Below are 14,339 nucleotides of genomic sequence, written 5' to 3' on the forward strand. Positions count from 1 at the left end.
ATAAGCTATGCTCTCATAATAGAGGCATATAACACACATGATCACAGGTAAGGAGCCATACAATTCGCATACAAAATGCATAATTGAGCATGTACAAGTCTTTCAAGTGGACAATATGGAGAACTAACAACAAGACAACTAATGCCTAATAAATCATCCGAGCTCAATCAAAAAATCCACACAACTTAGCAAACGTAGAGAGAATATGAAAAACTTCAAAGTAAAAGATTTGCCAACCACATTTCACCTGGGAAGCCAGCTTGGAACATTGCCATGCGGCAATCTTTAGTTCTCTTTCCTGCATGGCCAATAACCATGCCAACAACAATATCGCCTACTTCTTCCGGGTTGATCCCACTTTGCTCAACCACTGCCTGGATTCAAAATTGAGCAACCCTCCCATTATTGCATGAGCATGTTTTTATAAATAAAATCCTTTGAGAGACTTGCCACAGAAGTAAAATAAACCTTCCCTTTTGTTTTGATGCATCATATGCTCAAATTTCAATAATGAGTATCAACCATTTTCTACTGCTTAAACTTGGATTTTAAACGAGTTAAACTCTCTGAAGATTGGAAGAAGGCAACCCCCATCCTCCATGGTGAAGAGCAGGAGGTGGCCACGACCCATGAAACCTAAGACACAGAGATGCAACCTGCAAAGGGAAATGCATGCTGCCCAGAGAGCCTGAGGGGGGTCTGCTGGTGGCTGAAGCCAGTCACCAGCAAACATGGGAAATGGGAATGGCACATAGACATGAGAGTATGGCTAGCAGTCAGTGAGGGGGGTCGGCCCAGAGAGCCTGAGGGGGTCTGCTGGTGGCTGAAGCCAGTACGGTGGAAAAGAGACAGCAAACATGGGAAATGGGGATGGCACAAAGACATGAGAATACGGTAGCAGTAAGTGATTAAAGAAGCAAAGAGATCAGGATGAATGAGGAGCAAGGAGAAAAGGGAAAACTTGAGGAGGGGGAGGGAAGGGTGGGCTTAGGGTGGTGTTGGCAGGGAGGAGTATATATGAAAGAACAGCATAAAACATTCAACAAAAGCTTCTTATTAGCTAAAAAGCACAATGAGAACAACCTTGACCATTTGCTGGGATATCACCTATTACATACAACAGCTGCAAAAAGGAGCTAGGAAAAGGTTCTTCATTTTCATTCAACTTTCAAGAATAATGCTGCCATTTTAAAAGCAAAGAGATCAGGATGAATGAAGAGCCAGGAGAAAAGGGAAAACTTGAGGAGGGGGAGGGAAGGGTGGGCTTAGGGTGGTGTTGGCAGGGAGAAGTATATATGAAAGAACAGCACAAAACATTCAACAAAAGCTTCTTATTAGCTACAAAGCGCAATGAGAACAACCTTAACCATTTGCTGGGATATCACCTATTACATACAACAGCTGTAAAAAGGAGCTAGGAAAAGGTTCTTCATTTTCACTCAACTTTCAAGAATAATGCTGCCATTTTATAAGCCACATTTAGCATCATATGAAATTTGAACACAGAAAGAGGAGTTTGGAAAGTTCTGTAGCAATCTGCCTTACCTCTCTCGTAAGCATGGGCATCATCATCAAAGAATAAAGAAAAATGCAAAAAGTACTTTCATACCTTTAACACAACAGACAAAAGATCTCTAGCATGTGTATCTTTTAGTTCCCCACGAAAAGCTTTGCAAATGGGGGTGCGCACCGCTCTGTGTAAAAAACCATAAATGAGAAATATAGAAATTTGATCTATTACAAATGTGAAGATCTTAGTTAATCAGGAAGAGGAAAGTCCGGGATTGCCTAAGCATGTGTGGGTGTGTGCATGCGTGCATGCATGATTGATGGCACTTCTGCAAAAAGAGCACTGAAAAAGTTGTATAATACTTACGAAACAATGGCCACATCATCGTAAAAGTCACCTGTCCTCTCATACAAACTATTGTCATCAGATGTGCACTGTATAACCTGTGTAAACAAATGATTGATAGATGTGTATACGTCCGTTAACTCCTACACATTTAGATTGATAAAGGAAAACTTAATACTTTAAGAGCAAGAATTCCAATGCCTTATGTTCCCAAGTGGGCCATCTAGACTCCAGTCTTGCTTGATTTGGATAAGTGTCAGTCAGTGTGTGCTGATTTCTATGGGCATGGCAGGGAATGATATGAGATATACATTAATAACAATATGTGAATTTGATTGATAGTGTGCCCTAGCACTAATAAAGTGAGTTTATTTTGTAAGAGGTGATACGGCCAAGTATTGATCATAAAGATAAACAAAGATTAGAAGATAATGAAAACTATGAGCAAAGCAAGAAAGCATAACGCTAAAAGAGGGCAGGAGGAGCTAACCTTTCTACAAGCTTGTGGTATGAGGGTGAGAGTCCTATTGGTACATATAGACAGGTTGCATGTCAGTGACTACGAGGCGCTTTGTGGGGGTGCAGAGGCATGGATCTCAGTGGGGGGACACTTCAAATACCAACAGAGCTTTGAAAACACAGCGAAAGAACCACAAACAATATTTTTTTAAAAAACACCGCATTGAGCCGGAACGGCCGCCCCCCCTTAGGAACTTTTATTGAGAGAGAAGCTTTTAAAATAAACCAAGATGCGGGTGCAGCACGGAGTTTCCAACAAAGCATCAATAAATCTCTTGCTAGATATCCATCCAGCGCCAAGACAAAAACAGCACCAAAAAGCCATCCGAAAACTGCCTCAAAACAGTCCCATGAATCAGCTCATAAACAGTCCATAAAACAGACTGGTACGAAGCCAAAAACAGCCCCGAACTCCGCACCAAAACAGTCCCAAAAACAGAGCCTCAAATCAGTCCCAAAAGAGCTCTCAAAAACTATCCCATATTCCTCCAAAACAGCCCCAGAAGTTGTCGGAATACGCATCGGGTATATGAGACACACAGCTGAGAGCACACGCAACAAGACTCCACGATGAAGATGAGCAAATGCAAGAGAGAACCACCAGCCTGAAAACGCAGAACTAAGTGTGGAAGAACAAACGCAGAAGAGAGAGAGAGAAGCTGTATGAACTCTACTATATACAAGATCCAGTACATATGATACAATGTGGTGTGGGGGCAAAACACTCCATATATATGGCCCTAAGCTGCTGGTCGGCCAGCCCAAAACAAGCTGACAGCACGACTGGGAATATCACCAATCAGCCAGCTATCCTCAAGTCGGGGACTGCACAAAACCAATCGGCCAGGAGAAAGGAGCAAGTCGGGTAGCACAGAACCAATCAACCAGGAGTACACAAGCAGCATAGCAGCCCCCCCCACAGCCAAACAAAACTGGGGAAATGGACAAATGAGGAAAAAATGGGAAACTACCTACACGGGCGGTCACACCCACAACAAAGGCCCTGATGTGTGATATGTACAGACAGGAGATGACTGCTAACACCCCCTCTCAGCTCCTGGATGTGGAACCAACCCCAGTGAGATGGAGTGCTCCTAGAGCATCGCCTGAGGTAGAGACTTCGTGAAGAGGTCCGCCGCATTGTCCTCCGTCGAACAAAACTCTAGCAAGATGTCATCAGCAAAAATCTTCTCACGAACAAAGCTGCAACTAATATGCAAGGTGACTGTCCAAGGGTGATGGCCGCCTTCTACCCAATCTCCAAGTCCCGAACAGCCCACAAGATCTCTAATCAGCACCAAGCCCCACAAGCTCTTCAAATCTCCCGCAAGCTCTCCAATGTCTCCAAGCTTCAAGCTACCTCGGGCTCTGATACCATGTCGGAATACGCAACGGATATGAGACACAGCTAAGAGCACACACAGCAAGACTCCACGATGAAGATGAGCAAACGCGAGAGAACCACCAGCCTGAAAACGCAGAACTAGGTGTGGAAGAACAAACATAGAAGAGAGAGAGAGAAGCTGTATGAACTCTACTATATACAAGATCCGGTACATATGATACAATGTGGTGTGGGGGCAAAACACTCCATATATATGGCCCCAAGCTGCTGGTCGGCCAGCCCAAAACAAGCCGACAACAGGAGAACGTGTCCACGACTGGGAATATCACCAGTCGGCCAGCTGTCCTCAAGTCGGCCAGGAGAAAAGAGCAAGTCGGATAGCACAGAACCAGTCAGCCAAGAGTACACAAGCAGCATAGCAACCCCCCCCCCCCCCCCCCCCCCACCAGCCAAAAAAAACTGAGGACATGGACAAATGAGGAAAAAACGAGAAACTACCCACACGGGCGGGAACACCCACAACAAAGGCCCTGATGTGTGATATGTATAGACAGGAGATGACTGCTAACAGAAGTGTGGCCAGAAGGCGGCTCATGAAGAAGAAATACCAATAGCTGCCGCCTGTGCTATATAGCGCATAAGAGAGAAAATCTAGCTGCCGTCGGCCAATACCTATGCGGCCAGCGCTGAAGCTAGAGAGAGAACAATGGATCAACAACAGCCCACCTGTACGACCAGCGCAAGATAGTCAGGAGAAGAAAGAGACTGCTGTATGGCCAGCGCTGAAAGGAGCAGGGGGGAGAGAGAGAGAGAGCAGCTATGTCGGCCAAATTGGTGCTAGCACATGCTGAAAACAGCCCTCCCTTCTGCCTCTTTAATAGAGTCGACCAGCCTAATATGAGCCCCATGGTTTTCCTTTAAGCCAAAATGAAACCGATCCCGTCAAGTGGGAAGGACTCCGTTGGACACCCACACGCTTAATAGCACAACTTTAAAACCACAAATTTGAAATGGACAACTTAAAACAACTTGAAATTTAAATGAACAGAAATGGAAAGATGGACACCAGCACTGGGGCCGGAACGGGCCGACCCCCCCCCTCAATATATGATATATTTATTGGGAGTATTTTAATGAATACAATGCTCCATGGGTTCTGAGAACCAGATAATGTCCATGTACATATGAAAACAGTACCAAACAAATAGGCTCGGATTTCGATGAAGAAAACTCGAAGCAGAACGACCACTAGTGTGGTCCAATCACTACGGTCCTGTGCTTTCACTGGACTCCGCGGAGAGCACCTCACTGGTGTTCCGAGACCACGCACAAACAGGCGCTCTCGTACTAACGCCTGGCTCTCCCGATCTCAGCACCTTTGGACCGAGGTTCGCCAATACAGCTTGGACAACCCGGCACCGAACGGGTGTTGGCCGAGCGGGATGAATCCTTTATCAGATTTAAACATATAATACCTTTCTCAAATCTGAAAATCACTTACTTGTAGATGGTTGATAGGAAACCAATACCCATGTGTGCAGTTCCTAGTGACGAACACCAAGAAGCAAAAGCACGTCGAGGGGAGTAGTGGCCTGTAGAAAGATACAGCCTCCCGAAGAAGAGAGAGCAACCGCCTATGAAAGAAGACCCAACCTCTTGCCCAAAAAGAAGTTGGAGTAGCCGCCTTAGGAGAGAAATGCCTTGCTGACTGCAGTGGATGAAAGGCAGCCTGATGGAGGAGATGGAGGCGCACAGTCACCTGCAGGAGAGAAGGTGGTGTAGATGCAAGAGTTGGTTGCCTGGTTGTACAGAAACGCAGCCAGCATCCAAAGGTTCAGTCGCCAGCAATAGAGGTAAAGGCATGCGCCCGTGTGGAAGAGGTTGAAGCAGTCGCCTGCAGCAGTACATCAGCCGCCTCAAAGAAACATGCGCAGCCTGTGTGTAGCACACCTGCAGTCTGCGCTGGCCGCCTGTAGAAAAAGAGGCGCAGCCAGCAGAGAGTACAGAAAAATAGCCGCCTTCAAGCAAAACATGCGCCGCTTGTAGAGATGGTAGCCGATTCTCACGTAAGATGAAGCAATGGGTGATGGATCAACGCCAGGTAGATGCGATGGCTTCTACGCTTGAAGGGGGCTCTTTTTTTTAATAAAATTGAAAGTGGAGTTAACCTTGGTCATACCCACGTTTGCATGTGGGGGATTAGTGGGGGTAGGTGACCATGCCCACCCCCACACACTTAAAAGTGGGGCTCCCCACCTTGGCCCCAAAGTGGGTGCCCAAAGGGGGTGCCCACTTTTAAATAAGTGTGAACACCTAACCTTATAAATAAAGGGGTTAGAATAAAATAACATTAAACAACATGTACCATATACTTACCACCTGTTCACATGCACTGAAACTCGTCAGAATACAGAGCAGACTTCACGACTCACTGGCAGGCGTCCCCGCTCAGTAAGTAACACGTCAGGCAGGCAAACACACAAATACATGTCATGCGAAAACAGTTTCAAACATGCAAATCATGTGTGCATGTGCAAAAAGTAACATGGACATATCTCCCGTTCATGGAACATGTACAAAATATCTGTCGGCACAAAACTGGCACGACATAAAAACATAAAAACCTGGTCTTCCTATGGAGTGACAGTCCCATAGGTAAGACACAGTTCCAGGCACGAGTTTCCCTATGGTGTGACAGTCCCATAGGCAAAACACGGCACGAATACTGGCTCTTCCATGGCGTGACAGTCCCATGGATCGAGCACAGTCCAGGTCATACACGGGTGGCACTGATCTGGCTCCCGTCCATACGACACCATCCTGCTAACACGGGTGGCACCAGTCTGGCTCCCGTCCATGTCGGCAAAATACTGGCCTCTTCACACGAGACACCGGCCTGGCCTCAAGTGAACGAGACGCAAAAACTGGGAATGGACCAAATGGTCGGCCAATTGGTGACATCCCCCCGGGCTTCTAAAGAGTTGACCTCAACTGAAAAGCCTCAAGATATGCCTGCAACAATTGCGGATAATCTGCAAAATAATCCTCATTTACCCATTTGGCATCAATAGGCAAATAATTCTTAAACTTCACAAGGTATCTCCTGGAAAGCTTTCCTGCAGGTAGCTTTCTCTCCTTGTGAAAAACAATCTGTTCTGGCTGGAGGATCTCCTGAAGCTCTTCAATTTCTGGCGGATCTTCTCTGACAGGCTCATCAGGATCTGGCCCCACATATTTCCGAAATAGACTCACATGAAAAGCATTGTGAATCTTCCAATGACTAGGTAAAGCAAGCCTGTAGGACACTTCATTGATCTTCTGAATCACCTTGAAGGGTCCATAATAGCGAGGAGAAAGCTTAGGATATGATCCTTCTCGTCCTGGCCTCTTCCGAAGCCTAGCCTTCTCAAATTTCAGCAATACCCAATCACCTTCTTTGACTTCCATGTCCCTTCTATGCTTGTCAGCAGCCATTTTATGCTTATCCTGAGATCTTGCAATGGCTGTCCGCACCTGACCAAAGGCAACATCCAAGTCACGAACATATTCATCAGCTGCAAAAATCTCATCCTTTGTACGAAGGATGGGTGGCAAGACCACTCTGCCATAAATAATCTCAAACGGAGCCTTTCCTGTGGAAGCATGGATCGTATTGTTGTAGGCAAACTCAACAAGTGGAAGATACTTCTCCCATGCACTCTTTTGATCTGCCACATAACACTTCAACAAATCCAACACGGCTGAATTTGCAGCTTCACTTTGGCCATCCGTTTGGGGATGATAAGCTGATGAAAACTCAAGCTTAGTACCCATATTATCAAACAAAGCCCTCCAAAATAGGCTTGTAGTCCTGGGATCTCTATCCCCAACAATGGATTCAGGCATACCATGATGCTTGAAAATATTAGCAAGAAAAAGCTTTACCATATGATCAGCTTTGATGGTTTTCTTGACGGGCAAGAAGTGAGCTTGCTTGCTAAACCTGTCCACAATAGTCCAAATAGCATCATTCCCATGCTGGGATCTAGGCAAATCCATAATAAAATCCATCGTGATACTTTCCCAAGGTTGCGAGGGAATAGGCAATGGCTGAAGCAAACCTGGAGGCTTTTGCCTGTCAAATTTCACCTTTTGGCAAGTAATACATGCACGCACATAAGCCTCAATGTCTTTACGCATGCTTGGCCAAAAGAAATACCTCTGAATCATGCGAGTAGTAGGCATAATACCTCTATGACCAGCATATGGTGGAGCGTGACATTCGTCCATAACCTTTGGACGCAAATCCTTCACCACACATAGGCAATTATCCTTCATGAGATAACCCTCATTGATTACATAAGAGGCATGTGAATGAGCAGCCATCAAATCAGTCCATATATGGCAAAAATTAGCATCCAAATGATACAAATCTCTCATAGCAGTTAGGTCTCCATGAGAGGCCACTGAGACTGCAGCAATATAAGGCCTCCTAGATAGTGCATCGGCCACCACATTTTTCTTTCCTGGAGTATGCACAATCTGAAAATGAAACATGGAAAGAAAATTTGCCATTCTCATCTGCTTCTCTGAAAGCTTGGTTTGAGATAGAAAGTATCTCAAGCTTTGATGATCTGTCTTGACTACAAATTCAGCCCCAAGAAGGTAATGTTTCCAAATCTTTAAGGCGTGAATTACAGCCAAGAGCTCTTTCTCATAGATATCCATATGAAGCTCAGCATCATGCAAACGACGGCTCTCGTATGCAATTGCATGCCCTTCTTGATTTAGGACAGCTCCTATGCAATCACCACAAGCATCACATTCAACCACGAATGACTTGTGCAAGTCAGGAACAATCAATACTGGACCACATATGATCGCATGCTTGAGCTGCAAGAAAGCATCCTGTTCCTTTGAAGTCCATTTGAAAGCAGTTTTCTTCTTCGTGAGATCATGTAGAGGAGTGGCAATCATGGCGAAATGCCTTATGAAACGCCTGTAGTATGAACATAATCCCAGAAAACTACGTACTTGATGTACGTTTTGCAATTCGGGCCAATTCCGAATAGTCTCGATCTTTGCAGGATCCATTGTAACTCCATCTTTGGATACAATATGTCCCAGATAATGAATCTCTGAAAGGAAAAACTCACTTTTCTTGGCATTGACGAAAAGTTTATGCTTCCGCAACTCTTCGAACACTGTGACCAAATGAGTTCTGTGTTCCTGCTCATTCTTGGAGAAAACCAAGATATCATCAAAGAAGACTCCTGTAAACTTGCGATGGGGTCGGAATATCCTATCCATCATACGATTAAAGGTAGCAGGAGCATTGGTGAGACCAAAAGGCATTACCAAGAATTCATATAATCCGAAGGCTGTCCTGAATGCAGTCTTATGGACATCTTGTGGCACCACGCGTATCTGGTGATAACCACTCTTCAAATCAAGTCTGCTAAAGCAAGCTGAACCATCAAGCTTATCCAAGATATCATCAATACGTGGAATAGGAAATCTGTTCTTGATGGTAAGCTTGTTCAAAGCTCTGTAGTCTACACACATACGGAATGATCCGTCCTTCTTTTGAACAAGAAGCACAGGAGAGCAGTAAGGTGAGGGACTGGGCTGAACCAAACCTTTCTCTAAAAGCTCGTTTACCTGCTTCATAATTTCTTCTTGTTGTGCAGCACTCACTCGGTATGCGGGTTTGTTAGGTGGAGAACTACCTGGCACAAGATCTATACGGTGATCTTCGGGCCTTCGGGGAGGTAATTCACCTGGCAATGAGTTAGCAAAACAATCGTTGAATGCATTAAGAAAATTCAGCCTATCATTAGACATAGCATCCACATTTTGATGATTTGGCACAAGACTATCGCGCACAAAAACCAAGTACGCTGAAAGACTCTTTTTCATTGCTTTATTAATTTGGATGTGCGATACAAGTGGGATGGAATCCCCTTCTTTGCCAGCATCAATAAAATGCATGCGGCCTTTATGCATAAAAGAAATCATATTAGACTTGTAGTCTTTGCGGGGCTCAAGCCTATGGTGCCACGGCTTGCCCAACAATACATCACATCCATTGAGAGGAGCAACTAGGAAATGCTCATTATCAAGATAGCCCTGTATATGGATGCGCAACTTCCCAATCAAAGGGGTAACCTGCACCTCTTTACCAATAAATGCAGCTTCGGCTTCAATCTGAGGTCCCATGTTTTCAACCTCAATACCCAATGCAGCTGCCATTTGCATAGAGATGAAATTGTCAGTTGCACAGTCATCAAACATAAAGAGTGCGGGCTGATCCTTGATTTGCCCCCAAGCCTTGCAAACCATACGCTCTTTTGCATCATGACCTGTATTTCCTTGCACATCAGGAACTGCATGAACATTTGCTTTGGTGTGCTTGTCCTCGTGCTTTGGTTTGCGATCTGGGCATTGCCGAAACATGTGGTCTTTGCTACCACAAGAAAAGCATTTTCCATCCTTAGCATATTACTCTCTTTGCTCCGGAGTTAGTCCAAATTTGTTCTTCCTTGGGCCTTGTTCTTTAGATGTGTTATTTTCAGCTTTACCACCCTTGTAGGGCTCCCGGAAGTTCTTTTTAGATGGTTGTCCGCCCTTTTGCTGATTTGGGGCAGCCTTGTCCTTCGCCTTGGAACCTCCTTGATCCTGCTTGATCTTGAGCACCAATTGCTCTGTAGCAAGGGCAGAAGCTGTGAGTTGTTGCAACGTATGTTTCGGGTGCAATTCAATACCCGATCTATATGCAGGTTGCAATCCAGAACGAAACTTCCTTTTTCTTTCATCTTCTGTGATTTGCATGAAGGGAGTCACTTCCAGCAACACTTTCCAGAATTTGTTAACATACTGTTGCACACTCTCATTGTCCTTTTGTTCCAGCCTGTCCCACTTTTGAGTGAGAGTTTGCTCCGCATTGGGTGGCAAGAACTGAGCATAAAATCTATCTTTGAATTCCTTCCAAGTAGAGATGGGATCCTTGGTGATCTTTTCGGTGATCCACCAATGGGCAGCAGTCCCTTTCAGAAACATGCTAGCATGGCGCACCTTCGACTTTTCTGTAAAGTCCTCATCGCTGAAAGCAATGTCGAACTGTGCCACAAACGCTAACACCTTAGAAGCATCATGTTCACCATGAAAGACATCAAATTTGACAGATTTATCACCTGCTTTGAACTCCTTGAGCTTCCTGGCATGAGGCTCATGGTCCTCTCTTTTTCTTTTCCCCTTATCCAACGGGGTAGCCCTGTCTGCATGGGCTCCATGGGCCGTCATAGAAGCTTCATGGGACACGGTGGCATGTGCTCCACGAACTCGAAGCTCAGATGCATGTGACCTACCTGCATATGGCATGGTCTCTCCATGAGACAACTCAGAAGGCAAAATTTTTCTGGAAGTAGACCTGTCACCATGAGATACATATCTTGCATGCATGTGACTTTCGTGCCCTCCATGAGCACTGGCATACATATATCTGTCAGGCTTAGTGCCTTGTGGAGAGGATGCATGTCGAGAGGTGACAGTCACCTCTTCCTTTTGCATAAAAGATTTCAGCCTCTGCGATGCGGGATCTCCATGCTTCAAACGAGGTGGATTTCTGAATTTCAGCTCTCCGTCATCCCCCTCTTTGATATCACCTTTACGAAGGAGATAGGCAAGTGCCAACTCCCTTGGTTTCTTGCCCACTTCACGAGCCATTGATTCAAAGGTTACATCAACCATAGCATCAGCCTTCCTGGCTTCAATAGCACTTTGCAGATGTGGATCTTCATGCAAAAACTTCAATTCTTGCTCTTGAGCCTGCAAAAGTTTTCTCATATGTTCCATTTCAGCTCTCATAGCATCAGGGTCTTGTTCAAGCATAACTGTCTTTCCTGGAGACAGTTGACCCTTGGATTCACTATCCATAACCCTTTCAAGGGGCTTGTGTCTACCACGCAGGGCATCAGACCCACGAGAAGCACTAGAGGGACCCCTCGAATTTGGTACTTCCAAAGGGTTGCCTTGGCTGTCCATTGTGTTCAAAGTTTGCTAAAAGCGGGATGTCCAGTACACAGGTTCGTTTCCCCACTAGGAAGAGGGAAACAACCGTGCTCTGATACCAATGAAACCGATCCCGTCAAGTGGGAAGGACTCCGTTGGACACCCACACGCTTAATAGCACAACTTTAAAACCACAAATTTGAAATGGACAACTTAAAACAACTTGAAATTTAAATGAACAGAAATGGAAAGATGGACACCAGCACTGGGGCCGGAACGGGCCGACCCCCCCCCTCAATATATGATATATTTATTGGGAGTATTTTAATGAATACAATGCTCCATGGGTTCTGAGAACCAGATAATGTCCATGTACATATGAAAACAGTACCAAACAAATAGGCTCGGATTTCGATGAAGAAAACTCGAAGCAGAACGACCACTAGTGTGGTCCAATCACTACGGTCCTGTGCTTTCACTGGACTCCGCGGAGAGCACCTCACTGGTGTTCCGAGACCACGCACAAACAGGCGCTCTCGTACTAACGCCTGGCTCTCCCGATCTCAGCACCTTTGGACCGAGGTTCGCCAATACAGCTTGGACAACCCGGCACCGAACGGGTGTTGGCCGAGCGGGATGAATCCTTTATCAGATTTAAACATATAATACCTTTCTCAAATCTGAAAATCACTTACTTGTAGATGGTTGATAGGAAACCAATACCCATGTGTGCAGTTCCTAGTGACGAACACCAAGAAGCAAAAGCACGTCGAGGGGAGTAGTGGCCTGTAGAAAGATACAGCCTCCCGAAGAAGAGAGAGCAACCGCCTATGAAAGAAGACCCAACCTCTTGCCCAAAAAGAAGTTGGAGTAGCCGCCTTAGGAGAGAAATGCCTTGCTGACTGCAGTGGATGAAAGGCAGCCTGATGGAGGAGATGGAGGCGCACAGTCACCTGCAGGAGAGAAGGTGGTGTAGATGCAAGAGTTGGTTGCCTGGTTGTACAGAAACGCAGCCAACATCCAAAGGTTCAGTCGCCAGCAATAGAGGTAAAGGCATGCGCCCGTGTGGAAGAGGTTGAAGCAGTCGCCTGCAACAGTACATCAGCCGCCTCAAAGAAACATGCGCAGCCTGTGTGTAGCACACCTGCAGTCTGCGCTGGCCGCCTGTAGAAAAAGAGGCGCAGCCAGCAGAGAGTACAGAAAAATAGCCGCCTTCAAGCAAAACATGCGCCGCTTGTAGAGATGGTAGCCGATTCTCACGTAAGATGAAGCGATGGGTGATGGATCAACGCCAGGTAGATGCGATGGCTTCTACGCTTGAAGGGGGCCCTTTTTTTTAATAAAATTGGAAGTGGAGTTAACCTTGGTCATACCCACGTTTGCATGTGGGGGATTAGTGGGGGTAGGTGACCATGCCCACCCCCACACTCACTTAAAAGTGGGGCTCCCCACCTTGGCCCCAAAGTGGGTGCCCAAAGGGGGTGCCCACTTTTAAATAAGTGTGAACACCTAACCTTATAAATAAAGGGGTTAGAATAAAATAACATTAAACAACATGTACCATATACTTACCACCTGTTCACATGCACTGAAACTCGTCAGAATACAGAGCAGACTTCACGACTCACTGGCAGGCGTCCCCGCTCAGTAAGTAACACGTCAGGCAGGCAAACACACAAATACATGTCATGCGAAAACAGTTTCAAACATGCAAATCATGTGTGCATGTGCAAAAAGTAACATGGACATATCTCCCGTTCATGGAACATGTACAAAATATCTGTCGGCACAAAACTGGCACGACATAAAAACATAAAAACCTGGTCTTCCTATGGAGTGACAGTCCCATAGGTAAGACACAGTTCCAGGCACGAGTTTCCCTATGGTGTGACAGTCCCATAGGCAAAACACGGCACGAATACTGGCTCTTCCATGGCGTGACAGTCCCATGGATCGAGCACAGTCCAGGTCATACACGGGTGGCACTGATCTGGCTCCCGTCCATACGACACCATCCTGCTAACACGGGTGGCACCAGTCTGGCTCCCGTCCATGTCGGCAAAATACTGGCCTCTTCACACGAGACACCGGCCTGGCCTCAAGTGAACGAGACGCAAAAACTGGGAATGGACCAAATGGTCGGCCAATTGGTGACATCCCCCCGGGCTTCTAAAGAGTTGACCTCAACTGAAAAGCCTCAAGATATGCCTGCAACAATTGCGGATAATCTGCAAAATAATCCTCATTTACCCATTTGGCATCAATAGGCAAATAATTCTTAAACTTCACAAGGTATCTCCTGGAAAGCTTTCCTGCAGGTAGCTTTCTCTCCTTGTGAAAAACAATCTGTTCTGGCTGGAGGATCTCCTGAAGCTCTTCAATTTCTGGCGGATCTTCTCTGACAGGCTCATCAGGATCTGGCCCCACATATTTCCGAAATAGACTCACATGAAAAGCATTGTGAATCTTCCAATGACTAGGTAAAGCAAGCCTGTAGGACACTTCATTGATCTTCTGAATCACCTTGAAGGGTCCATAATAGCGAGGAGAAAGCTTAGGATATGATCCTTCTCGTCCTGGCCTCTTCCGAAGCCTAGCCTTCTCAAATTTCAGCAATACCCAATCACCTTC

The 14,339-nt window shown here is 45.8% G+C and overlaps 1 protein-coding gene across 5 annotated transcripts in view; it reads right to left on the reverse strand.

Moving 5' to 3' along the window:
• Nucleotides 1-14,339, reverse strand: part of LOC147605582 (3-ketoacyl-CoA thiolase 2, peroxisomal-like) — a 113,608-nt gene that overhangs the window by 61,039 nt on the left and 38,230 nt on the right. For all 5 annotated transcript variants that reach the window (XM_086793153.1, XM_086793149.1, XM_086793152.1 and 2 more), the window contains 3 exons: nucleotides 1,877-1,953; nucleotides 1,610-1,694; nucleotides 248-374 (listed from right to left, as the gene is read on the reverse strand). In XM_086793153.1, the coding sequence (XP_086649279.1) occupies nucleotides 248-374; nucleotides 1,610-1,694; nucleotides 1,877-1,953 (289 nt within the window). The remainder of the gene's footprint in view (nucleotides 1-247; nucleotides 375-1,609; nucleotides 1,695-1,876; nucleotides 1,954-14,339) is intronic.

This window comes from Cibotium barometz, chromosome 59, assembly GCF_041138505.1.
Source record: "Cibotium barometz isolate CiBa-2024 chromosome 59, ASM4113850v1, whole genome shotgun sequence".
Lineage (NCBI taxonomy): Eukaryota > Viridiplantae > Streptophyta > Polypodiopsida > Cyatheales > Cibotiaceae > Cibotium > Cibotium barometz.